The sequence below is a fragment of the Pseudoliparis swirei genome, chromosome 5 (assembly GCF_029220125.1).
Source record: "Pseudoliparis swirei isolate HS2019 ecotype Mariana Trench chromosome 5, NWPU_hadal_v1, whole genome shotgun sequence".
NCBI classification, from domain to species: domain Eukaryota; kingdom Metazoa; phylum Chordata; class Actinopteri; order Perciformes; family Liparidae; genus Pseudoliparis; species Pseudoliparis swirei.
The window spans coordinates 19,113,216-19,139,634 of record NC_079392.1 but is presented as its reverse complement, the minus strand read 5'-3'; the positions used below and the strand labels follow the sequence as shown (position 1 = coordinate 19,139,634).

Below are 26,419 nucleotides of genomic sequence, written 5' to 3'. Positions count from 1 at the left end.
TTATAACTGCAAGTCATATTTTCATATTTTATATTCACATTGGCAATAATAGTTGTCGTTAACTTGTACTTTTATTTAAATTGAGTAATACATCAAACAATTGGTCTGGTACTAGTATCTTAGTGTGGTCTTTTATGTAAGTGAATGATTAGAATACAAACCTTAACTCCAGGGTATACAATGGTGAAAGTAAGATGCATTTCTACCAGCAGCACTGAAATGCCACTACGCTTCGATATATACGTTTTATTAACAAGTCAATAATGTGATTTATGACACACTCATAAAGGTATTTTCTGTATAAGAGTACTTATTGTTTTTAATATATTTTACTAATGATGTTTATGTACTTGACGTAATACTTCTTCCACCCATAGCATTTGATGAAAACATATACAGGTCCTTTTGTGATATAAATGAACAAGTATTAAAAATAAAAGTAGTCAATATGCAAAATACTTCCAGTGACACGTTATTACACGAGGAAGGGGGCACATACAAAATCTTCCAGGAGGAAATTGTAAAAGATGTGAGGAAAATATTTAGATTTTATTTGTATTTTAACATAGGTACATTAGTATTTCTGGACTCAAGCGGTTGTATTGGTAATGTATGTTGCTTTAATTAGATGGCAATAAATAAACAATGAAAAGTATTACAAAACAGGACGAGAAAATTAACTGTAGTTTTAATAACTACAGTAGTTTGTTACAGGAACAAATATATGTGTTGGCTAATGGCCCTTAGTAACCTTTACTGAACTCTCGCGATACTACGAGGCGGAAGACATCCGCCGAATCCTCCGTACTAGTTAACTGGAGTCGCTTATGTTGTGCAGCGACCAACGGGAGTTTGAAGAAGAAGAAAAAACCGGAGGGCGGTGAAGTGTTTGTTTTCACAGTAAGTCATAGATAGGACGTCGCTAGTTGTTCGTCTTCGTGTTGCCTGTTCGGTTAAGGATTAAGTGTGTGTTCTTTATGTTGTACAGTTTCCACTGTGTTTACGTGAGGACTTCCAACTGGCGAATCGCATCAGTTCGCCCGGGGGTCATCGTCAGCGACGACACTCTCTGCTCCCATAACTGTTTAGAAAATGACCGGAGAGAAGATCCGCTCCCTGCGTAAGGACCACAGGCCGAGCAAGGACGAGGATTTACTGGAGCCAGAGGAAGAGGCTGCAACAGGGACGTTCACCGCCTCCAAGACGAACAACAAGAGCAGGGCGAGTAAAATCTTCAGCAATCACAAGTTGATCAAGTCTTCATCCACTCAGCAGCAGCAGCAGAACCAACAGTCGCAGATCAATGCGAACACCAACACATTGTCAACATCGGATGTTATCGATGATGACAACAAAAACCCCATTATCCCAACCGGGCAGGACTTCCCGGTGCATGAATGTGTGTTCAAGGGAGACGTCCGACGCCTGTCCTCACTCATACGGACGCAGAATATCGCCCAGAAAGATATCCACGGTGAGTCTCCCAGCTGCTCATCTCTTAGCCCTGCACGCACTTATCACGATCCACCAGTTTTTAGGTCCAGCGAGGCTCTGTTTCAGTGAGCTAATAGGCCACCGGTCCCTAGTAGGCGAGGCTTCTCCTCGCAAAGGCCAACATGACGAATATTTAGTTTCTTCAAATCCAGTGCCTTCAAGTCAACAGAACAGTGAAATATGTAAGGAGGGTTGCTTTGCTTCAATGCCTCCTCTCACACTAGAACACTGGAATTCCTAAATATTCAGAGCTATTCACATAAACCCTCTAAGATTATCCATCTTTGATAAAAGCTCATTAGAAGTTGGTCCATAGCCATTGTATGTTCTTTAGGGATTTTCTGCAAGACCTTGCCCATACTGATGGCTCCTCTTCTGCAGGGTTCCGGTTGATGTTCTGAGACAAAAGATGGCCTGCACCATGTGCTCGGTGTCAGACCAGGAATGTGGTCGGTCTTCAAATCAAAGCTCTGACATTGTAAAGTGTAAACCAACAGATTGTCAGACGGGGTATTTTCCTCTGGTGTTGTTTTGGAACTTGAGCCTGTATTGGGGCGTGCTTGTCTTCTTGAGGGTTGGTACGGTTCAGTGGCAGCTGTTAGTGTGTTTACACACACATTAGTTCGTCTTCCACTGGAGACCCGCTGAAGCCTGACTGTCACATACGGTCAATAGCATCAGTCGGCATGTTTACAAATGAAGAAATATAGCTTTATTAACCATTGTATGAGGCCACCATATACACACAGTTAATGGTTCTAATGATATGATTATTGATTGAACAATTCATCCACATCCCAAAAAGACCTTCCTCTCACTTACTGTACCAGTAGTTGTATCAAACCATTCACTATCTTTAATTAGCTCCAATTTTAATTTTTTCCTGTTTAATATGCTGCAATTATTATTATTATTATTGTTACTAATAATCAGAAACATTTGAGTAATCTGTGTCTGCAAAATAGCAAACAATAGAATAATTAAAATGTGTTTTTAAATGACTTGTCCGTCCAACACAATGTAAGATATTACACTTTCAGTGATGTAAACAGTAAAAAGCAGAACATTGTCACATTTGAGAAGCTGGAACCATTAATTTTGTTAATATTAAACAATTATGTAATAGATTAATTTACAAAAGATGCAGCACTACATTTTTTAGAAAAAATACTTCCAATGAAAACTGTTGACACTATGATGTGGATTATCTATTATCACTGATTTGGGAAAGACACATTGCTAATATAAATTAAATTCCATTCACCTCCATTGACATCTTTATCATAACATGGTTGGAACTGATAGCTGATTCCCAGCTTGGATTGTGTCAGAGCTTCTACTAGACAGGCTCTCCTTTCTCTGGATGTTTTCCTACCACTCAGAAAAGAAGCCTGAAGGAGCTGACCGGGCCATTTGCCTTCCACCTGGAGGGGTTCTCCCATGTTGATGCGGCACATTTCATGTTCTGGAGGGAAACAACTTTGCTTTTCCACACCTGACTTGTATTAAGGATTTTGTTCAGGTCTGAAATTATGTCTCAATGAAGCACAGGAGCCATCTTTAGCCTAAATCCTAACATTATTTAAAAACTAGAGCATATGGCATCAGCGGTATAGGTTAATACATAATATAATATTGATTGTCATGATAGGAGAACACTCGATAGGCATATACTTACCATATCTTGTTGAATTTAGTGGACTCCGCCTCCTAAATGAAATATCTAATTCACTAGATGCAGAGGCACAGTGCTTAGCCTGTCGTTTGTTATTGTGATTATCAAAAGCAGCTGACTAATTAAGTTTATTTTTCTCCTCTTCAGGAAACTCACCCTTGCATCTCGCCGTTATGATGGGGCACAAAGGTGAGTAATGTTTAAAGATGCACCTCCATGTGGTTTGTGTTTGTCTCTCTGATACTTTCCATTTTAAACACTTTGCTGTTGTTTTTGTTTCCGTTTTTGTGTGTTCCAGTTAGTTTTCTTGCCTTTTGTGTGTGCATTTGTCTGGCTAAGCTCCACCTTGACCATCTGTCACAGATCACCACGCAAATCCCACCCCAGTTTGTGAATTATGCACGGTCAAAACAGAATACTGAAGAAAGGATGTTTATGGCCTTTTATTTTTCATACATGGAAGAGAAATAACATATTTAATCGATGTGGATTGGAAAATGATGATACTGCAAGAAATAGGATTCTCTCTGTGGCTAAAGTCTCTTGTTCTGATTGATGTTCCACCGCTCTGACTCAATTATTTTAGTTTGCGAATGGAATTATTTGTTGAGATCAGAGTCATTTTCAACTTTCATTATATTTGCTCCGCGAGCTATATATTATTTTTCTGATGGCATCTCTTGTCCTAAAAAGTTAACTCCATTATTAGTTTAAATCAGTTGTGATTACAATCTCACAAATGATGTTTGACATAAATGGTACAGCAATGTGTATTGTCCCAGAAGGGAAATTAGAAAGTGTAACAAGTTAAGTATTTACGAAACAAATTCTAGACGAACAATCAGTTGTGAGTAGAGGATGAATATCTCATGATGTATCGAGGCTTTATAAAAGTCTTTACGTGATTTTGTTCCTCGCTGAATTGCACAGGTTGGACTGAAAGCTTGTGCATAAAATATTCATGCGATGAAAAGAGACTTCAGAACATGCTATTGAAAAATGAATCTCTCTTCTGCAGCAGGTTCTCAGTGAACAATTTAAGCATAGGGTTACTTGTTCTGCACTTTCCCATTATATTCGTATCTGTCATTGGAGCACGGCTTCAATTGATTTTACATTCAAGTTCAATCACTGTCGACGAAGTGAAGACCCTGGCACTGCCTATCGGTAATCCAGACTGTGAACGGCCGAAGTGTAGTAGCGGATGTGACACTATGGAATGTATTGTGCTAATTAGGTTGTCAATTACCTGAGCTGCTTGCCAGTCATCGAGGGCGGCTGTCTAGACATGCTGAAGGCTCCAGCATGAGATCATTGTCTGGGTGTGGCTGGTCTGTCGGGCTGGAGAGGACCAGGCTCTCTTTGTGTGTGGTGTTTATTATTTACTAGACTAGAACAACAATGATGTGCTGCTTACAGCCCTTGCTGACATTTTTTTAAAATTTAGTTTAGTCTGACTCTACAAAACTACTATCCTAAACACTATACATACAGCCTAAAGTGTACCCACCCACCTCACACATATTTTTTTCTTGAAGGGGGTGGGTCATTTTTGGTTTACAATGTAATTATATAAATAATTGCCTTTTTTTATTTTTTGTCACTCATCTAATATTTTTTCAGTAATTTGTCTCATTAACTGAAGTAAAAGAAGACGTATCAAGTACAAAACAAATGTGTACGAACAACAATGGATTTTATAAGATAAACACGGTTTTCTCGTGAGGTCTGTTTCCTGTTATGTCCCCTTAAAGGACAGAACATGTTTTCCTTTTGTCCAGAGGTTGTGACATCTGTTCCTGTGGCCACAAAGATAACAATCACTGGATATTTTAAATTGGTTTCAGAGATAACAACCTCGAGAGTGTTTGGAGCCAAACGGCACAAACGCATATCTCATCAGGCAAGGAGATGAGAGTCTCATGATGTACATTAAGAATAACATTAGTTTGGGATAATCTGCAAAGCTTTAAAGAAACATTAAAGGGCGTCAGTTTTGCCTCAGAGACCGCAACAATGGGATTCTTCAAGTGCTGTTTGATTCGGTCAGTGAGTGTGTGTTTGATCGATGGGGAGTGAGCAAAAAGGCCATTTTATAGATGTACTCAGCCTGGATCGGAATGGGTGGGGATGGTGGGGGTTTTAACAGCCCACAGAGCCTTTTGTCAAGTGCCCCATCTGTAGCCACTGCACGTCGTGAAGCAATAGATTAGCACTTTATTTCTTCAACCTGCTCTGCCTCCCTCATTCCTCTGTTAGAGTGGTACTGTATGTGTCTTGAGCAGGACCTCCAAACGGCTGCTGCTCATGCAATTAACCCAGAAACCCACAAAGAGACTTCCTTTCAATACTTTTACGACTTTGTTACAGATCGAATCAGACGGTAAGCCACTGCTTTAAAATTAAAGGCTATTTTTTGTATGTATCCAGGTGTATCTTTACGATTTGATTAAAATAAATCCCTGCATCTGTTTGATTATTGTTCCCCAGCTTACTATGAGTACATTACAAAGGAAACCCTTAAATATGTGTATTACATTATACTAATACTGTATTATATGAGACAACTAGTCAATTGTCCATGGTCAGAAAACACTAACTATGTTAAATAATCATGATTTTATAGTTTCAGTTATTGACTCAAAATTAGAATCTTTCCCAAGTCATAATTTACGTCTAACTTTAAAACCATGATCTGTGCACCAAGAGTACTAATGTTAATCAGTAGACCTAAAATTGGACACATTTAAGTTTATCACATGTTTGAACTCATGTGTCCAAACATTATTGTGATTCCAAACATTAAGAAAAGAAAATAATATTATAGTCTATATTGGTTAATCGCAAAAGCCAGACAGGCTCCTCCCAGACAGAAGCAGGTTGACAGGACCCATGGCCTGGCCATTGTCTTCATGGTTATATAATGTATGCTAAATGTACCTATGATTATTAAACAATCATTGCTTTTTAGCAGAGTGTTATATAGGTGAAAGGCCAGAGGGAATACAGGGCTTATGCACATGGCCGTCTGTATTTTCTCAACATAGACCTCTATAATCAGCTACTCCACCCTCAGGCCAGGCTATGGATCAAAAAGGCATAAAGACAGAGGTTTTTAGTTTTGTTTGCTGCTGTAAGGCACTTTACAGTTACATCGTCCCTTTCTAGTGCCAACGCAATGAAAACATGCAGTATGGCCAATGTTATTCCGTCTTTCTGAAGTGCTGAGCCTTGGATAAGCACAATTGTCAAGAGCTTAACATGCAGATGACATGGAATAGGGTTAGGCAGACATCTCAAAAGAAAACCAATTCAGACTTGTCATGAGCCAAGTTATTGAACCTCGGCTGCTCCCCTGGTGTGAACTCCATGTCTTCCCATCGTCTTTGTTCATTTTGAATTATTTGCCGTGCTTCCATATCGAATGAAATTGTACATTATAGCAATTGCGTTGCTGATAATTGCTCCTGTAAAGAATTGAGTGCTTTAGGTGTCGTCACAACACACATTTTCTATAACTACACTCCTGAGATAGCCACATTCCTCTTTGCATCCACACAAAATGTATTCCTCTTTCATAAAGGATGCATGAGACCCTGGCCTCTTTGTCAATCAGAAAACATTGAGTTTGTATCAGAGGGGTGATGTGCTATTTAAGACTTTGTAACAATGTTGCTACTCTGTCTGTTACATTCTCTTTTTCAAAAGGCTCTGTGAATACACCACTTCAGGCAGCTTCTTTTTAATAGCTTTCATACTGATATTAAGCGAAGAAACAAGTCTGAACGTGAGGGCGGTAACCAGTTTGAATTTGTATACAAGACTAATGGGGTTGGCTCGGAGGTTTGAAATGAAAACAGGCTTGTTTTGGGAGCTTAAACGATTCTTGGAAAGGTCGGTCAAACGGATATAATAATCACGCCCCGTCAAGTGAGAGCCCCACATATCCACTCTGCGGCAGACTGTTAGCGGTTTGCTTGTGTTCACATGTGACGGCTCTTTCCCAGCACTGAGACCGAGTCGAACAGACGCCGACATCATAACGAATGATGTCACGACAAAACTGACAGCTGAGCCGGAACAACAGGCTCCACTTTTGGCTGCAGTTTGTTGACCGGCTGCCCAGAGAGTGAAGGGATTTTGCGCTGCACTTACTGCTGATCTTGCCATTGAAAGAGGGATGAGGCTCTTTGGCTGATTTCCCATCATTAGAATTCAAGCACATCAACGGGGAACGTTTACATTTTATTCCTGAGAATCCTTCCACATGTTTTAGCAGTATAGATTCTAAAGTTGGATGCTGAGTCTTGTGTAACTGTTGGTGCCATATGGCTCTTAGTTTAACAAATCAGCTGACATGTCAATCCTACACACAATTTCCTTATCTATAAAACCAGAGTTCTTTTTTTATTTTTTTCGTTGATGTGAATCTACAGGAAACATCTTCAGCTTGTACATTTTACAGCAGTCGGACAACCTGTATCTTAAATATAGTGAAAAGTGGTTGGATATTTTTTTTATTAAACATAAGTGTGATCAGGTTAAACAGATGTTCCTTTTTGGTTGGTTCATCTCGGAATATGAGCTGGACACAATTACAGCTGGTCGCAGTGTTGTCATAGAGTTAAACATAGTTTATTGGGCCTTGATTATGTATTAAATGATGAAAAGTGATTGAAAGAGATGAGGAAAAAAACGCTCCGAAGAATTGTGGGATTTTGGGTCAGTCTTAACTGAAATTAGTTTGTGGATCTTGTCAATTTCTTTGTCCTATTCCCATTTGAAGCCAAACACGTACTTTTCCTTCTTAGTCTTGACATTTTGTATTCATGCGTTGTGGAGGAGTATTATCAGGAGGACACCAGGAAGTCAAATGAGGAAAGTAATTAAAGTGTGTTCACCCGTTGGTGTTTGGTCTTTAATAAACATCCCTTCTGCTTAATACCACACCACTTTTCTTCTGTGCCATCAGTTTCTCTGTGTGTATATTGGTCTCCTTGTTAAATAAATAAAAATGTCCTGGTCCCTGTGAGTTGTCTCTGAGACTCCTTTTGAAGCTTGATTCTACTATCACTTCAGAGGAATGTGTTCATACTCACCTCTCTCTTTATTACCCAGATTAAACATGTCTCCAGTGCTTATCAGAAAGCTGCAGCCAGGGTTTTAATTGGTAGTCAGAGAAAGAAATCCACTTTCGATGCTGCTTTACTGCCCCTCTTTGTAGCAGAACCACCTCTTACAGATTGGCTGATTTGTATTATTTATTTAATACACACACACACACACACACATGATAACTGCTGTTATATTCCAGGGTTTTAAGACCCCCCCCCCCCCCACACACACACACACACAAAAACAGACCTGTATTTCAGACTCATATTTGTGAGGAACAATTGTGAGTTGTTCTTGCTGCTGGTCTTTTATTTACATACTGTAGTCTTTGTTTGTATTAATTATGACTTCATTCGTATAACTTCTCATTTAAAGAGAGTTGTTATGATTCATGTAAACTATCTACTCATCTGACTGTCTTCCTGTCCCTCTTATAGAGTGTGCCCACCTGCTGCTGGCCCACAATGCCCTAGTGAAGGTGAAGAACGCTCAGGGATGGAGCCCCCTTGCTGAGGCCATCAGCTACGGAGATCGACAAATGAGTAGGTATCCGACTGACTGAGAGGCACTGCTTGGCAATACACTGAAACCCCACACCATAAACTGAGTTGATGTTGGTCAAATTTACTGAAAAATGTCCGTTTAATGTGGCTTCTATATGGTTTCAGTTTTTGGTTTTCAAATCAGTCAAAACGATCAACAGTCCCGAGCACTGCCTGCCCTGCCAGCCATGATGCTGGTCTGCCTACTTTGTCCCTCAGCGAGCGAGGGAACATTCCTCAAGGCCCTCTGGCTTTTGTGCTTCTATGAAAGGCAATTCATTGGATTTCTCTCTCTCCCCTCATAAGATAATTATTCTCGAGCCTCTGTCTCGCCCATGGTTTTGCTCATAGTTGCTCAAACTTTGGTTTACAAATGTTTAGAACATTTTAAAGATGCATTTTCAAATGAATGACAACACTATTGCTTCAAAACTACCGCCAGACTGAGTTGGTAAAGGGCAGGTGGAGTTGGAACATCATGTCTAATCGTAGAAAGGCAAAAGAAAGAAGAAGAGAAAAACAGCAATTCTTCCATACAATCCCTCTAATTCACATAAACATGAAAAGCCTTTTATGTTGTTTCAAAAGAGTCCCTTTTCCATTGCCTTTGAATACCTGAGCACGTGAGCAGGCAGAGTAGCATGTCCCAGTTGAACAGATGTTGGTGCTGTGAGAGGACTGAAGGTCAATGTCTTTGTTTTGCAGTGGGAGGATCCTTCTAAAATATGTGTTTTTCTTTTGGTATTGGTATCATATCTGAAATACCCAGTGGGGTCTAATACTTTTCTTGGCCCATTTTCTTGGTTTTGTGTATCCTTATTCCTGCAGATAACTGACTGAGCATTGATGTGAAAACATTTTATTGGGGTTCTAGTGTAGCCAGCAAATATCCGAGCCAATACTTAATTTTCCGTGCCAAGCTCATTGTTGTTATAAATTTGTTTTTTTTAAATGATTGTCAATCGATAGCAGCTGAGTCCTGAGATCTTCTTCTGGAAAGTGCTATCCACATGCAGCATTCAACCAACGCCTACTATAACGTGAAAAGTCACTACAAATAAAAAACAGAACATTTCCGAGACCGAAATCTTGCCCAGCGACTTCGTGCCTACAGATTCTGCATATCAAAGCAATACGACTATGATACAGCTCAAAGGCAGAATACAATTGTCCAATTTTCTCAAGTAGACTTTTAAGTCCACCAGAATTAAATAGCTGGGGCTTATTAGCACTGCCACTTGGCACCAACATTGATCAAACTGAAGTGTCTCATTTGACTGCATTCTCTAACTCTCTGAAGCCACATACCTGTACAGACAACCGTGCCATGCAGCTACACAACGTAGTGAGTTTAACTCTCGGTTGCTACCGTCACCTTTGCTTTTTAATGCTAAATGCAGCATGTTTGCCGCTTGTGTCTGAATATTGCCAAAAGACATTTTGAGAAAAACAGAACCTCTCTATTTATGTAGAAGATGAGGCAGATTTAGGGAAAGTGGTCATATTATAAAAGTAATTCAAAGCACTTCATAACTAAAAACTAATGCAGTTAAGTCTTATATCAAGCATATGAAAGGTTTTAATTTTAAAGTAAGAATGCATGAAAGTTCATTGTTTACTTTAGGATACTGTATCTGTGACAAAATGATCTCAACTCAAAAGACATTTCCTCGCTTTTTAAAAAGTTTTAAAACACATCTCACGGTCTTCATCAACAAATGTGAAATATATATGGTAAAAGAAGCCCCTCCTTACCTTGCTCAAACTGGACTTCCTGGATCAGATTTCCTTATCTCACTGACATCTGAAGCAACAAGCCTCAAACGTAGGTCCCCGACTAATTTTATTGCAGGGCAGACTTTGGTCTGAATGCCCCACAAACGTTCTCCTTTCTAAATTTAGAAGTTATTGTCCCGGCACCTTTGGTACTGGACACCATGAGGCAAATGTGCGTCATGCGAGGGATCAAAGTAGACCTCTATGGAATAGCGTTCAGGGAAAGAGCAATTTCACTTGGACTGGTACCTGCTCCTCCTGGATGGGAGCCAGGGAGAGGTGTTTGTAGGCCAGAGCACTGCAGGAGATCAGTAGATGAGCACAGCTCAACCTATAGCAGCCCCACATATTTCATTCTGGTGGCCTATTACCTGAATCAGCCGACAAGAGGAACTCTGCCACAGAAGGTTACTCTTGTTGTTGTTCTCCTCCTTTAACTCTTTTTTTATTCCTTAATGTCGGCCTAAACAATCCCACTCGGCCTTCCACATACAGATTTCACCTGGCTGCCACAATTCCCTGAAAGGAGAAAGGTGCTGCTATAGAGTGCATGACATGTGGAGGCCCTCCCTGGCTTCCTCACTAGCAGAGCCAAGCAGTGCAGTGTGTCAGGCGTCTGTGAGGGAGACCGAAGAGCTTTGGTTGGTCTGGTCTCCAGGAAGGCATGTGTTCTGGTTTGGACACTGCTTCAAACTGGTAAGATTATTTAATTGAGTTACTTTATGGTTTCTACATAAAGTCAGTTTATGAGTGTGATGGATGAAAACAAATCCGAACTCGGTGCTCTCGCGGTTTTATTTTTAGCTCACGTTTGTGGCTAATTTCCATTTGTCAACCCACATTTGTTGATTTGATGTATTTGTCAACAAAGCTTTTGTCACTTACGGTTTTATCTTTTGAACAAGGAGGCGAAACTTAATACTTAAAATAGTTCTTTGTTGTGTGTTAAATAAAAACTATTTCTGTCCTTCCACGCTCAGATGGGTTTTCTGTATCAGGAGTTCATTTGAAGCCACAGCTATGTTGGCGTTTCATTGTTTCTTGCCTTGCGTTTTTGAATGTTCCTCCATTTAAAGAACATTGGACTATATTGTAAAATTATACGATCAAATGAAAAAAGAGGGATGGAATTGGTGTCTTCATATTGTCATCCTTATCATCCTGCTGTGGTATCAAAGCCGCCAGATGTATCAAAAAGGAAGTGTTGTCCTTTTTACGGGTGAGATTTGTAGTTGTAGTTTGCTCTTCAAAGACCAGTTGGAGTATGGCTGTTTTAATTAACTTATTTTTTCTTCCCAGAAGAACATTTGGGGTGAGCCAAGATTATCACCACCACCCAATGTCCAAGGTCTCATCGGTATCAGTTTGTCCATTTTTACAGCCACAAATGAACGTTTGGAAGATTCGTAATATCATAAATACATCGTATGTTGGTGACTCAACAGCTGTTGTATTAAGTTACATTACATTTAAAAAGCATAAACACTGTCAAAATAATATTAAAACTAAATATTATATATCCCCCACACTGAAGCCAAAGTAAATATTATCTTGTCTTTCCTAATAAAGCAGCTTATGGATTTAGACATTAAGAGCTCAACCACCTGTACGCGATGTCTTATCTCCAGTTAATATGGCGCTTTTGACTTTAGATTCCTTGTAATATGTTTTGATAATGCTTCATTATGTTTAGATATGTTCTACTGTATTCAGATTGGACTGTTTGCTGTCGGCTTTGGTCGACTACACAGTGACTCCAGTGAACTTGAGTCAATATTGACTGTTCTCCGATTGTTGGAGACCTGCCAGCAGCAGTTGTTCAGTTAGATCCATGGCCTAATTGTTGAGTTGCAGATTGTGGTGATATAAATACAAATAGTCTTGACTGTCTCTTTTCATTAATGTGTGGAGGTGACATTATGGAGATCACTTGTCTAATTAAAGTCAGATGAGAACCCTAATTAGTATCTCGATGAATTAACTCCAGTGTGGTGAGTCATCTTGGTTTACTGTTAAAGAGGTCGGCATTGGTTTGTCAGCCTTTGTTGGCTTGAGTGGTCACTGAGCAGCTGGTGAGATTGTACTTTTTCTGTGCCCCTGAGAGGCAACGAGGATGAGAAGGAGCTTCATCCCGAGCGTGTCCACCCTCATGAGGCAGCCGGAGCTGGTCCTGTACTCGTGTCTGTATCAGTTGTCATATGTGTCGTCATATGTATTGGTGTGTGTGTGTGTGTGTGTGCATGTTTTTGTATTGCATGCCTGCCCTGTACTCTCGTTTGACCGTGTTTGACCATCGAGTCCTTGGCACTGCCTCCTGAGGATTATCAATCAATATGGAGGACCTGTTCGTGTATGTTGACTCGGCACATGCAGCACATATCTTAATTAGGCTAATGTTAATGGCGTATGTCATTTTTTTGCTTTTAGTGTTATTAAAATGTCGGGAAGTCTGGGTGTAGCGAGTCAAACATTTCATTTTTGTATTACTGTTTCTATTAGTTTATAAGAGGCACAGTCATGTGTTTAATGTAATCCTCTCCTTGCGTCATTAAAGCGCCACAATTATTTCAGCGCTCCCATTCCCGCAATAACCGGGAAACAACATTTATGTTTACTCGTTGGGTGTGGATCTTTTTATCTTAGTCCTGCTCTCGACAGCCAGAGGGCTGAAGAGCTGCGAATGCTTGTGCAACTCCTTTATAGGAAGGTCCATACCTGCCGGGCTTGTTGCCCTTTATTGCCCTTTATTGCCCTTCTGGTAAATGTTTTGATCCCTGCAGTCAGTGTGCAAGGATTGGCCCGCTTTGGGAGCGTCCCATCTGGCAACGGGAAGTCAGCGTATCTCTAAGCCGAAAGCCATCGTTGAGTGCAAACGGCTGATATTTGCCTTCAGCATGTCACATTGCTGACAGGATAAACATAGCGAGACAACTCCTTAGATAATGGTGTTGACTCGCAGTAGAGTCACGCAGGCATAAACATAAGCCGTTGCTTCCCTGAACATTGCTACATTACGGCAGCATTCATGTTGGCACCTTCAAATTGGTTTTAGTCTTTGTGATATGAATTTTACATTATATATACTTGCTATTTTTTTCCCTCAGAAAACTAATCGGTATTAAGGAGAAGCTGTTTTGCATGTGATGCAAATAATGATGCCAAAATAAGAGCAATATGGTGGATAAATTATTTCTTTATTTTATTGAATAAAAGTGGCTGGATCGAATTCCATCAAAGCAAAAGGTTATTTGAAAAAATTCACAGTCAGCCGTTATGGGAACAGATCCAATTTCTCCAATAAGTGTCTTTTTTTCAATTTTCTGTGCTGAAAAATATGCCTTTGGGTCTCACTCATGCTTCTCTTCGCTTGTTTTCTTCTTCTCCTTTTGTCTTCCAGTCACAGCGCTGTTGAGGAAGCTGAAGCAACAATCCAGGGAGACTGTGGAGGACAAGAGACCCAAGCTGCTGACAGCCCTCAAAGAAGTAAGTAGTCCGTACTCTGTGTTCTGCTCCTGAGGTCTGGATGTGTTTTTTTTTAAACTTGTCATTCTGCTTCCCTTCTTTTTTTCCTTTTTCATCTCGACTTGCTCGTAATCTCAACTAAGCCAGGAGCCACACACATTATTTACTAGCCAGACTCTAAGACGTGGTGTTAAACATTGTGTTTAATCCCAATGTTTTTGTGGCTTTTCCCCTCTGATTCCCTGTATTTGTATGTTCCATCTTGAATCCTTAATAGTGTTGTGTAAATGTAATTTATCGAGCTAAATACCCACCTGCCTTCCTTTTTGTTTACCTTTTCTTTTAGTCTCCATGCTTCCATTGGTAACTGCATGTTTAACATCACATTGCTATGAATTGTGGGTAATTCCCATGGGCAAAGTCTCCATCTAATGCTGACTTATGGAAAGGGTTCATAAAGAGCTCAACATGTCTGCCAGAGAGCCCTCAAACACTCAGTGATGTGACAGTGGGACAGCCCTAATCCCTCACAGAGTTAGTGAGGGATTGAGGAGATTGGAATTGGGCCAACGGCTCAAATTTGGGTCTATGGAAACTGAACGTCTTCTGATACGTCATACTCTTAAAATATTTCTTCCTAATTGTTTGTCTAATTGCTCTAGTTTCTCATTGTTCAATGTTTTTGTTGCATTCAAATTAATTGCACCTTTTGCTTCTTACAAATATACTTCATTTCTATTACAAATAGTATTTCCATCTTTTCCACTCATGTCGTGTTGCTTGTGATTGTATTTGTCTTCACTTCCAGCTCGGAGACTTTTACTTGGAGCTTCACTGGGACTTCCAAAGCTGGGGTGAGTAAAGCGACACCTTCTGCTGTCTTACAAAAGAGGCAGAAAACTTAATTGTTTCAAAGATGCAATCCACTCTGGAAATTAAGCATATGTCCTCAGTAAAGGTGTAGTCTGAAACACCAACAGAAGAATGTGTAGTGACAGGAAAATGTGATGGAATCTGCGAACGTCCGTTTGGTTAGTGAGTAGTAATCTGTGCCATAAGGGGCATTAGTCGAAAATAACATCCCTCCTTTTATGATTATATTAGGAATATCTGCTTCGACCACTGCATTTACACATTGACATTACTCACTGTCAGTGGGAATTATTGACAATATGGACACAATTATGTAATGAATGCATTAGTAACTCAATGTAAACTGGTTGCGTAACAGTGTATTTGTGATGAAATTTGTGTAGAAAGTCAATTATTTGTATGTGAGAGAGATTAGGACGTATGTTTTCTGAGGAGCATCTGGTTTAAACCAACACGGTCTCACAGATCTGAGACAGTCACAGGGATTTGTCAAAGTAGTCCTTCACTATACTTCTGAATGGAACATCAAGGAGTCTCTGTCTTCCAGTTACTTCAAGAAATAATCCGAAATTTAGCTACAAATTTATAGGCGATACAGATGTCTAGTCTACAGAGCGTTATGCTATTGAGGCTTTGAGGATAAAGATTGTCTTTGTGAGATTTCTAAATGTCGACGTTGTTTCACATGTGCTGACTGTTTCTTTTCATGTTGCAGTGCCTTTGCTCTCCAGAATCCTACCTTCAGATGCATGTAAGATCTACAAGCAGGGCCTCAACATCAGGCAAGTCCTGTCAAAATATGTGTTGTATTTGTGTGATGTTTGAAGACAAAGAAAGAGCGGCCAACAGCTGCTTGATCCCAGGATTATATGTTGTGGTCTTGAGCCAAAATGAACAAGATCACCAACATATGGAAGCCACAGCGAAATGGAACTGTAATCTTTTTGAGACGACCTTTCATCAAGGTATTTCATTACTTTTGAGTATTTCTACTTCATGTGTCATCTGCTCATAACAACCTCTCCCATATGTCTCCTCTCTCCTCTCTCCTTCCTCCCCGTTTTCTCTCCTCAACCTAATCTGGTTAACTAGATTGGGAAGTCAGTGCCCGGCAGTATGAGGAAACTGAACGGTGATGCCTCTGCGCACAGACCTTTTAATTCTGTGGTTTTTCAATCTATTTGAGAGGTCTCATAGAAGGAGCTTTACAGTGTACGTTAAATGTGCTGCTCAGATAGTTGTCAAAGGGAAGCTGACACAAGGTCACACCAATTAATCTACCGCAGGAATCCAACATGTTGTGTTTCCTGTTCCTGTGGGCAAAGATCTAACACCATGCAGCGTTCAACCGCCCGGAGGTTCAGCACATCAACACTTGGGTCCCATTTGTATCACTCGGTTATATCGTAGAGAAACCCCGGCAGCCCTTTAATCAGCACATGCACGTGCTTCTTCTATTTGAAGAATGAACCCGACTCATAGGAGTGTATTTGAGTATCTTCATCCTGGAGCGTGTCATTGTTCACTGAAACTGCTCCTGGCTGTCTAATTTGGGATTCAAAATGCCCCCTTGTTATCCTGCAGTTGCAGGGAGGAAAGGAGAGGGAGAGAGTAAAATAATAAAAACGGTCACAGCAAGTTAATTTACATTCTAGTGCCACAATGTGTCAGGCCTGTCATACCGACACAGAGCACCTTCCACTGTGTGCCTGGTCTGCAGGAGCAGATCAGCTATTCTCTTCTTCCATGACGATCCACTTTGAGTGGAACAAAAAGATTCTTGAAATGTGCTGCTGGTCTCCCATGGCAATGATCACCACACACATTGTCTCTCAGAGCAAAGCTGTGACATCACCGTTTTTTCCCTTTCACATGCCAGTTTTGACACTTTGTTTGCTGAGGTCTAAGTGGTGGCCAACGTTAAACTGTGTGCAGCTCTTTTGGTCATCCAGTGCTTGTTTCTCTGTCTGTGTTCTTCTTTCAGGTATCTAAAGTTCCCCCACTAAACCTCCTCTTTATTTGTGAATATGTGTGTGTGTGTGTTGTTGAGTGTAGATTGGACACGACCCTGATAGACTTCACAGACATGAAGTGTCAACGCGGGGACCTCAGTTTCATCTTCAATGGCAATGCCATCCCCGCCGAGTCCTTTGTTGTGCTGGACAACGAACAGAAAGTCTACCAGCGGATACACCATGAGGTGTGTGTGAGACGCATGCTGAAACAAGCCTGAAAGACTCACTTGCAGCTACTGATGTTTGCAGTGTTCATAACAAACCCACATTTAGGGCGTCAACCGGCAATTATTTTGTATCTCAGCTGCCAAATATTCTCTTGTTTCATGATTTTGTCGAGATATACTTTCCAATATGTCCCTCACAGTCGGAAGAGATAACTAGGCTGTTTTGAAGTGTGGCTGTTTGAGGCACTTGGGCTTTTGCAGTCCCCTGAGACGAAGTAAAGCATTTAAGAAGCAGTTTTTGCTTGGAAAATGATTATATGGAGGAATTGATCATCAAAATGATTGCAGATACATTTTCGGTAAATCGTTTAATTGTTTTAACTTTACCGCATTACCAAACCATTGGTTGTAAAGAACAACATACTGGCAATTTTTCTATTCTAACCAAATGTCTGGTTTGTTCTGATGGTGATATAAGAATACGATCAAACGAGTCTATCCCTTGATGACCATGAATATTTTTAGTAAATGACATTGTTCCTACATATTTACATTTTTTCCCCTGCGCATTCTGGCCAGTACTTAATATCTTGAGTTGGATGCCCCTCTTTAGTTTCCTGACACTGTCCTGTATTTTCAGGAGTCCGAGATGGAGACAGAGGAGGAAGTGGACATACTGATGAGCAGCGATGTTTACTCTGCAACTCTCTCCACCAAGTCCATCACCTTCTCCAGGGCGCAGACCGGCTGGCTGTTCAGAGAGGACAAGACGGTCTGTGCCCGTTGTTGTTTTGTGGTTGTTGTTATCATGTTATTACTCCCAGCTTTCTCAAAAGTCAGCTGTGGGTCACAGGGTTCCACCAGGATGTGTAATTTCTGGAATTTGTACCAGCTTGACCCAGGCAGAAAGTTGGGAGTTTCAACAATTCTCTGTATGAAGCAGGAAATGAAAGCTACACAGATAAATCTCAAAACGTATATAACAGATTATGGGTAACATTTATTGCAAGAAATGAACCCCGGCTGTTGAACCCTTAACAACATGTTTGACCTGAAAAACATACCAAACTGAAAGGCAACAAGTATTCGGTGTGTTCTGGGAAGTGCCCTGACGGTGTGCTAGATGTGCTGACTCAACAGAAAGACAAACATGGATCCCTGTACTCTTACTTTGAAAGCAATATAATGCAGGCAAGGTAAATATAGCAGATACATTATCAACAGTTTAACTAGTCTGGACATAATCCAAATCTGATTTATTTAGTTATTTGTTACTTTTATTTCCATCGTTACAGGTAAACCAATGTGGTCACTGTGATATGTTCTTAGCCTGACCTGTACATGTTGTTTCTCTGTACCTTCTTGCTATCTCACCCCTAAAGTATTTTTCAGATGATGACTCTTGTTTCTGAACCACGGTTCTACGACTCATTGCTGTAGACTCCGTCCACTTTCCTCATCATATTTACGGCACAACATCTCCCATAGCAGGCAGCAAAGACAGTCAATAAATCCATGATAACTCGAGTAAGGAACCACAGGTGATCGGCTCAGACACAGGCAGGGGGCACGGAGGTGGTGGATGAGCTATGAGGCCATTGCTTTCATCCTCTTGACATATTTCAAAGGGAAATTGGTGAGTTAGCGGGGGACTTATAGAACTGTTGCCTCTACCTCCAGGAGCGCGTGGGAAACTTTCTGGCCGACTTTTACTCTGTGAACGGCCTGGTGCTCGAATCCAGGAAGCGACGGGAACATCTGAGCGAGGAGGACATCTTGAGGAACAAAGCCATCATGGAGAGCCTGAGCAAAGGAGGGAATCTCATCGAGCAGAACTTTGAGGTGAGTGGGGCTTCTAATATGACTGATTGTTAATTCAATGAAGCAGTGTGATGGAGAAAGCAGATCGGCTTCCACCAGAGAATCGAATGTACCGCCTCAGTCCACAACGCATTGGTGCTATCATCACCCATCATTTGATTATTTTGTTTATACGGCTCTATTAAGCATCACATCGCAAACGCCCTATCATAGATTGTTACTGGAAACCTGCGTGTCGATAACCTGTTCCACAGGGCCCAAGGACGAACATCCACCACGACATTCTTAGAAGGAGCAACAGAATCGTTCCCGACTCCCGCACCGAACAACATTTACCAAAAACGATAGAACCAGAGGAACTAAAAGCCTCTTTGCTGTTTTTCTATATGCGCTTCCACAGAAGATCAGGCAAACTAGACTCAGTCTAACCCGGTTCAACTTTCTCTTTGTTCCGTTGCCTTCTGTGACAGTCACAGACATTGAGAGCGTTGCTCTGTTGACAAACTGTTTACTTGCACCTGTAGCGTAACCAACAGTCCAGTCCTGAAACTGTCCTGTCCCGCCGGAACCTTGGGGTAGGACTCGAGTCTCAGACGGAATAAACCTCACAGTTCACCCTCCTGTAACTGTTCGAACATCCATCCTGTAGAGGCAGCATGACGATCCCGCCACAGCCTGTCGATCAACGGAGCATGGTGTATTGAAACATTCCTGTCGTGGTGTTGGCTCTTTCCTGATTTATTTGTTTTTGACATGAAAACAGAAAGAGTCTGCGCTCGACCCCTCACTGAGACAGTACCCCCTCCTCATCCACTGCACACAGACCTGAGTCCCAGCACAGCCACCTAGTGGTAGGAGCTACAAAGCTACACGTCACATTCACAGGGGTGACTACCATCCACCGTCCCCTCACTACAGTACGTTCTAGAGTCTGCTTAGCAAGCTCCTGTCTTTACAGCGACCATAAAGCCAGTCGCAAAGTCAAAGCCTCTCGACACTCAATGGGAACCTTTTAACCCTTGTGTTGCCTTCGGGTCAATTTGACCCCATTCAATGTTTAACCCTCCTGTCGCCTTCGGGTCAATATGACCCGATTCAATGTTTAACCCTCCTGTTACCTTTATATTTACTAACATATTTTACCCTTGAGGTCAATATGACCCCAGCTATTAAAATCCAGAAAATTATTAGAATTAATATTGTTTTCCAAGTTTAAGTGTGAGGTACTTTATGTTTGTTTGTTGACTCCCGAAAGAACACCGACATTAAACATTGAATTGGGTCAAATTGACCTGAAGGCGACAGGAGGGTTAAATATTGAATCGGGTCAAAATGACCCGAAGGCAACACAAGGGTTAACTGGTTGTTTTTTGTCCACTCCCCCTTGTTCTGTGCTGGGCTTTGTCTCGCCACAGGGTCCTCTGTTGCCTGTCAGTGTATTTACACTCTTTTAAAACACTCATGTTTTAAAGGGCCTGTAATTGAGTGTTTCTTGGTATCCATGTGGAAATAGAGTCTCCTTCCACCTCAGCGGAAAATGATACATGGGAAGTCGGTGAGAGGAACGATGGCAGCTGTGGTGACGTAGCAGTGTTGACGGCAGTGAAGGAGAGCGGGGCAGATCTGGGGGGTTAAACACTAGGCTTGACACTATTGATCACATGGATGAAGGCTTAAACACACGGTGCAATGGAATGATGGAGGGGTGGCTGTGTGTACTCTGTCTTCGTCACAACAACATGCCAGAGCTGATGCACACGGCGCGAGAGCGATCACTTAGCGAGGCCGCGGCCCACGGGGAAAACGGCGAAACATCGGGGATGATTTCAGTGTAGGCGGGAACCAAAGTGAACAAAGAAATCGATACGTCGTTTGTACACACAGCTGACTCTTGGCACGGCCGGGTGTCTCATCATCCACATTATTCTGCCTTGGTGCCTTATTTACTGCTCACAGAAAGAGGTCAGCTGGTGAGATTCAGAGGCAGGAACACTGAGTTCATTTTAGCAGAAAGTCAATTTTATGAGAAACAAGACCCAAGTTCTAATTCAGGGCCAAGTCGAGACGGACGACCAAACTCTTCCAGTTTATTGAAGAAGGCAAAGCTGAGATCATGTTCCTTAGATTATTAGATTTGAGGAGGAATGGCCACTCCTCACACAACACAGTATTTTTTTTAATGATGAATGGGAGGACTTTTGCTCCAGCAAATATGTTTTTAACCACTTGAAGCAAATCTTCCAATAAGTTGAGGGAAAACTGGCCCTGCTTATGATTATGAATGACTGAAGATCTTTCCGAATCCTACAGAGAACACTGTATCCTTTGGCTTGTATAATTGTACATGTTAGATTCTGATGTTTTAATACTGATTCTAATCATATTATGAGTGCGTTTACGTTGTGGTTACAGCATTGGTCTTACTTTTCATTATCATACATGTCTGTTTGTCCTTTTAGATTGGCTGTTTGCTCTACAGGTTTTGTTAGTGCACTTCAGAAAGAAGAGAGTAAACCGAACAAGAAAGTAAACTGTAACACAAAAGTAAACACAGAGATGATTATTATTCATTTGTAAAGTTTCCACCTCAGCAAATATTTATCTTGGTTGTAAATGAAACCAACTACAGCCTGAGAAGATGTTCTTTCTTACGGTTTACAGCTGCTTACGTCGAGTCCTGTAGAGAGTGATTACAAAAGGAGGAACACTGAAGGTCAGGAATGAAGAGCAATGCGTAGAAAACTAGATTAGACTGCACTCTGTGAAATAGAATCACGGCTCAGATTACATGTTGTTTAGTGGTGGACTAAATTATATTAATTCAGTTACTCGCGTGAGTCGCGTTAGGCTGAAAAGGCCAAACAGGCTCACGGGTGGAGCGATGCACCGACGCCCTCTAGTGGCCTCTGCTGCGAGTGTCATCGCTCTGTGGAAACTATCAATACAGACAAAGAAGTGTTCAAATAATATTCAAGAATATCTCACTTTCTTAACAGGTCCTCGAGTGATTTTTGTCATATTTGCTGTTGAGCTGAAACTGGAATTTTACTGTCAACCGCGAAGAAGAAAAAGAGAACCTGTGGATAAGCCTAATGTCCTCACTTACCTGTTTATTCAGGAATCTTGTTTTGTCTGACAAGACGACGCTGCTGTTGGTCTTCACAAGCAACACATTCAGAACAGTGATAAACATCGACCATAAACAGGAATTGTAATCTCTGTTTTTGTATTATCTTGTGTTTGACCCTGCAGTAGTTTAGTCTTTAGATCTGCCCATAACATGTTGATCTTGTTTTCTTTGCTCTCCAGCCAGCGAGGAGGCAATCTCTAACTGCCCCTTCTCTCAACACTGTTTCCTGGGAAGAATACATCACTGCTGACATTGGAAAGTAGGTTCTTCAGGAGATACCTGAACATGCAGGACAAATAATGTAATATGTAATTGACATATTGTACTTGTGACTGAACCACTATTCTATTCTCACTCTCTGATCTTAAATCTAACTTTCAATTATTTTGATTACATTTCTTTAGCAAATATATTGCTGACATATTATTGTGACGTTAATGTATGTTGTTTCCATTCATATTGTATACAGTGTTCTCTCGCACACGTTGCATGCTAAATATATCTTCTCAGAATTATTTGAGCAATCGTCTCAGATTCAGTGTGACAGGATATTTAACTGCGTGAATGCCGGTTGTTCCCTCTGACTGAGGACAATTCACGTACCGTCTTAAGAACATAAGGGACAACAAGCCGTTCCATGAACATGTCTGTACTATTCAGAACTCGTGCATCCGCTTTCAATATTGACACACAGGAGATTTGTGTATAGCAAACAGCTGTAAATGCTTCATCATGAAATTATATTCTGACAGGTTTTAATTTCCCTCTGCTCAGAGCTCCTCATCTGGGAAGAGAGCTGGTCTGCAAAGAGAGCAAGAAAAACTTCAAAGCAACGGTAGCCATGAGCCAAGACTTCCCACTGGGCATCGAATCGTGAGTCTTCTCTCTGCCTTTGTATCCAGACTGTTATTCAAACGCAGACAGACATAGTTCACCCTTTTTTTTCTTTCTGTGGTGATAAAAAGAGAAATCACTAATATGTGCAAACCACAAAAATCTTTTTATTTGAATTAGTTCCTTTTATATTATTTGTTTTATTTTTGTATTTGTTATTCGAACAAATATTCTAAATTGTTTGTGTACCAGCAATATGTAAGAGTTATTGTTCTGTGGGCTTTAAATGGTTGGTATAAGCAACACATGAGTTTAAATTAATACTGTTGAATTCAATACTGAAATATACAATGATAAACAAAAACATTTTTACAAAATAAGACAATGACCAACTACGAAATCTAACAAAATAATACAGTAATAAACTAAGAAATCTAACAAAATATGCCACTTTCTAAGAACTTAAATTATAGCCAGAAAAATGTTCCCTTAGATTGTATTTCTTTCAGCTCTAAGTTAACTTCTCTGGAATGCCTTGTCAGTAACCATGTGCTGTCTCTCTCTTAGGTTACTGAATGTTCTGGAGGTCATTGCCCCCTTCAAGCACTTTAATAAACTCAGGGAGTTTGTTCAGATGAAGCTCCCTCCTGGCTTTCCTGTCAAACTGGGTAAATCGATGTAATTCCAATAAGCACGCTGTGGAAGATAGATTTGAAGGGACTTTTTTTTTCATTTCATATTTTTGCCAACAAAGAAATATATCACGGTAGAACCAAATTAAACATGAATAATAATTCTGCTCATGTCTCCCTGCAGACATCCCTGTCTTTCCTACGATCACAGCCACCGTGACGTTTCAGGAGTTTCGCTATGATGAGTTTGACCAGTCCATTTTTACCATTCCCAACAACTATAAAGAAGACCCCAGCCGCTTCCCCGACCTTTAACCTCTTCAGCTGGAACAGGAATGTGCAACAAGGGAACATTATGCTACAAAAAAACTACTTTCCCAATGACAGACAGGGAAAATAAATAGCGGTAATTGTTCCATCAGTTGATGGATTTGTATTGCCCACCACATCAACCCTGAACACAAGCAGCAACACGGCAGCCAGAGAGACAAACAGGACTAAAATGGCGTCATCCGAACTGATGGAGGCCCACTGAGGCAGCGAGGTCGAAATCTCCCGATAGGAACGAGGTGTTTTGAAGCTCAATGTTGCAGGTTTCTACTCTCTCCTTCAGATTTAGTTTAATCCGGCAGCCGAGGCAGGAAATGCAACGAATGTGGAGGTGAGAGGGCGTTGAAGTTGAAGTTAGTGACATCCGGGACATAAGCAGAAGAAAGACAATCGGTTGATGCTATGTTTTTCAGTATGTAAGTAATGTTTATAAAGGGAATGTGTTTAACTGACCTGTAGTAAAGCACTGTGTGAGATGTGGGGGAGGAATTCCACCAAAAATGACTTTCTAGGTCCTTTTTCCTTCTGAAGAAAACTTAAAAAAGGTGGGATATTAGATCTGAAGTCAATGTGACATAAACCTGTATATAATCTAATGCCCACCTGTTAGACAGGTGTGGAAGAGAATACAATCACTACTTTTTGTACACTCAATTCCCAAAGATGTAATGCCACTTGAAATTCACAACACTGAAAATGAGTTTTTGAATATGTTAAGTGAAGTAGTGTCTTTTGGAGGCAAAAGCCCTGAAAATCACTTTTTGCAGAATTCCTTAAATTGTGTGTGTGTGTGTGACATTGATTGTAAAGGGCATGGAGTTGCATCACTGACCTTTTGGGCACTAATAAGATCCATAACAGCCACTCTACATTCAGTTGAGTTTATCAACACTCATTTTGTAATACACCTTTAATCCTGCATTTTAAATATTAAAGTTTAATTTGACGGTAGTTTAGTTTTTTTAATGGTACCACAAAGTCTTCTCATGTTTTATGGCGTGACAGCGCTTGCAAGTAATAATGTCCACGCCTTTTGTTTCTTACGACACCTTTAAACTTTACAATCATGCTGAAATAAGTTAACTTTGGGTTGTATAGTGGGTACATGTTAGGGAATGAATGAGTGACTTCAACATTCATGCCATTTCTACATCATAACAAAAACCAGGCTTTTCATAACGCATGTAAATATACGTTTTATGAACTTTTTGTCTTTTATGTTCTCTTTTATTCTTCTTTGTGTTTGTGATTTGAAGACGTCCTTTTTTAAGAATATGAAGCGCCACAAGTTAATCGAAAGTTTGTGCATTTTTTCACGTGGTGGCAGTTGCTATTTTTGTAAATACTTGACATGTTTTCAAGAAAAAATAATCTCTTAATTCTTTGTCATTATCTTCCTTCCGGTTATGTCTGATAAACATCATGAACCTCCTCCAGTTGTGATGAACAAACAATCAGCGTCACAGGGGGAAAAGCACAAAGCATCCAAAGTCCAGGTGTTGGATGGAAGTTATTTGTTTATAGCTGCTGCTATGGTTGATTAATTATGTCGATACCTACAGGTGTTGTGCTCATGTTTCTTTGTTTGTTTGTTAACTTGCCTGCTCCTGGAGTTTTCAAATGAAGGTGTACACAGATGTGGTAGCTCTGTGTTGTCAGAACAATTGGCTTTGTTTATTTTCTTTTTACTTTGACTGGCCTTATTCAGTATAATCAAACATAGTACATTTCATTTTATACACGTCACATTCCTCCATATGGGCAAGAGCCGCGAACACAACTGGAAGTGAGCCTCCTGACTGACATATGACATCACTATACGTTTTAGTTCACACTCCTTCCGGTTTTCAGCTGCTTGAGGTTTCCATGTTTAGGTAGTAAATGTATCATTCATCTACAACATGGTCATTGTACAGCAAAGACTGTTGTATAAGTCTGCAAAACTATTTTCATAAATTTTACTAACATTAAAATTCCACATATCTGAAAGAGTCTGGTCTCGTGTGTTCCCCCGCCTGTGACTGGTTGAACCCGTTTTATATTTATATATGCTGGAAAGAGACGAGAAAAGACCCCAGAAGATGTCATAGTATTCTAATAAACTGTCACCAACAGGTCATGCATATAGTATATTGTCAATTATCAGGTCATAATTAGTGTAGTATGGGATAAAACATTAAAAAAGTTCTGAAAAAGTAATTTGTAATGCTAATGTAGATACATAGTATTAAATGTAATACAAATTATATTATGTCATGAAAATGTCATATTATAGTTTGACATGAAAATAAGTCATCGTACATACCGAAACAAAAGTCAATCATAAAATAGCATGTCATAAAATAGTCAAAATGCCATAGTATTTTATGTAGTCAAAATAGTCACATGGTATTTTAAAAGTCAAAAATACATTTCCAAATTGACAAAGTATGAAGATGAAGAAAAGTTATAATATAGAATATCATGTTAAAAATTCAACAGAGTATATCAGTGTAGTAGGTCACAAAAAAAAATCATGAATAGGTCAATGTAAATCCAAAAGAATCATACATG

At 40.3% G+C, this 26,419-nt stretch overlaps 1 protein-coding gene across 2 annotated transcripts; it reads left to right on the top strand.

Annotated features, from left to right (window-relative positions):
* The first annotated feature begins 803 nt into the window (after nucleotides 1–803).
* On the top strand, nucleotides 804–25,855 carry ankrd13c (ankyrin repeat domain 13C). 2 transcript variants are annotated; one of them, XM_056414276.1, is made up of 14 exons: nucleotides 804–900; nucleotides 989–1,474; nucleotides 3,317–3,358; nucleotides 8,722–8,826; nucleotides 14,000–14,085; nucleotides 14,873–14,918; nucleotides 15,653–15,719; nucleotides 16,993–17,137; nucleotides 17,760–17,891; nucleotides 18,800–18,961; nucleotides 22,250–22,329; nucleotides 22,845–22,943; nucleotides 23,472–23,572; nucleotides 23,721–25,855. In XM_056414276.1, exons 2-14 carry the CDS (start codon nucleotides 1,093–1,095, stop codon nucleotides 23,849–23,851), a joined length of 1,578 nt encoding a protein of 525 aa, XP_056270251.1. In that variant the 5' UTR covers nucleotides 804–900; nucleotides 989–1,092; the 3' UTR covers nucleotides 23,852–25,855. The 2 variants fall into 2 exon arrangements, with proteins under 2 accessions (XP_056270251.1, XP_056270252.1); XM_056414277.1 differs by lacking the exon at nucleotides 804–900 and adding an exon at nucleotides 1,876–1,972 and having other exon boundaries at nucleotides 1,385–1,474.
* Nucleotides 25,856–26,419: the final 564 nt, after the last annotated feature.

Excerpts from the sequence above, each read along its gene's own strand:
- ankrd13c (XM_056414276.1), top strand. The coding sequence starts at position 1,093 with ATGACCGGAGAGAAGATCCGCTCCCTGCGTAAGGACCACAGGCCGAGC. Across the intron at positions 1,475-3,316 it reads CGCCCAGAAAGATATCCACG|GAAACTCACCCTTGCATCTC; the intron begins GTGAGTCTCCCA and ends TCTCCTCTTCAG. Across the intron at positions 17,138-17,759 it reads ACCAGCGGATACACCATGAG|GAGTCCGAGATGGAGACAGA; the intron begins GTGTGTGTGAGA and ends CTGTATTTTCAG.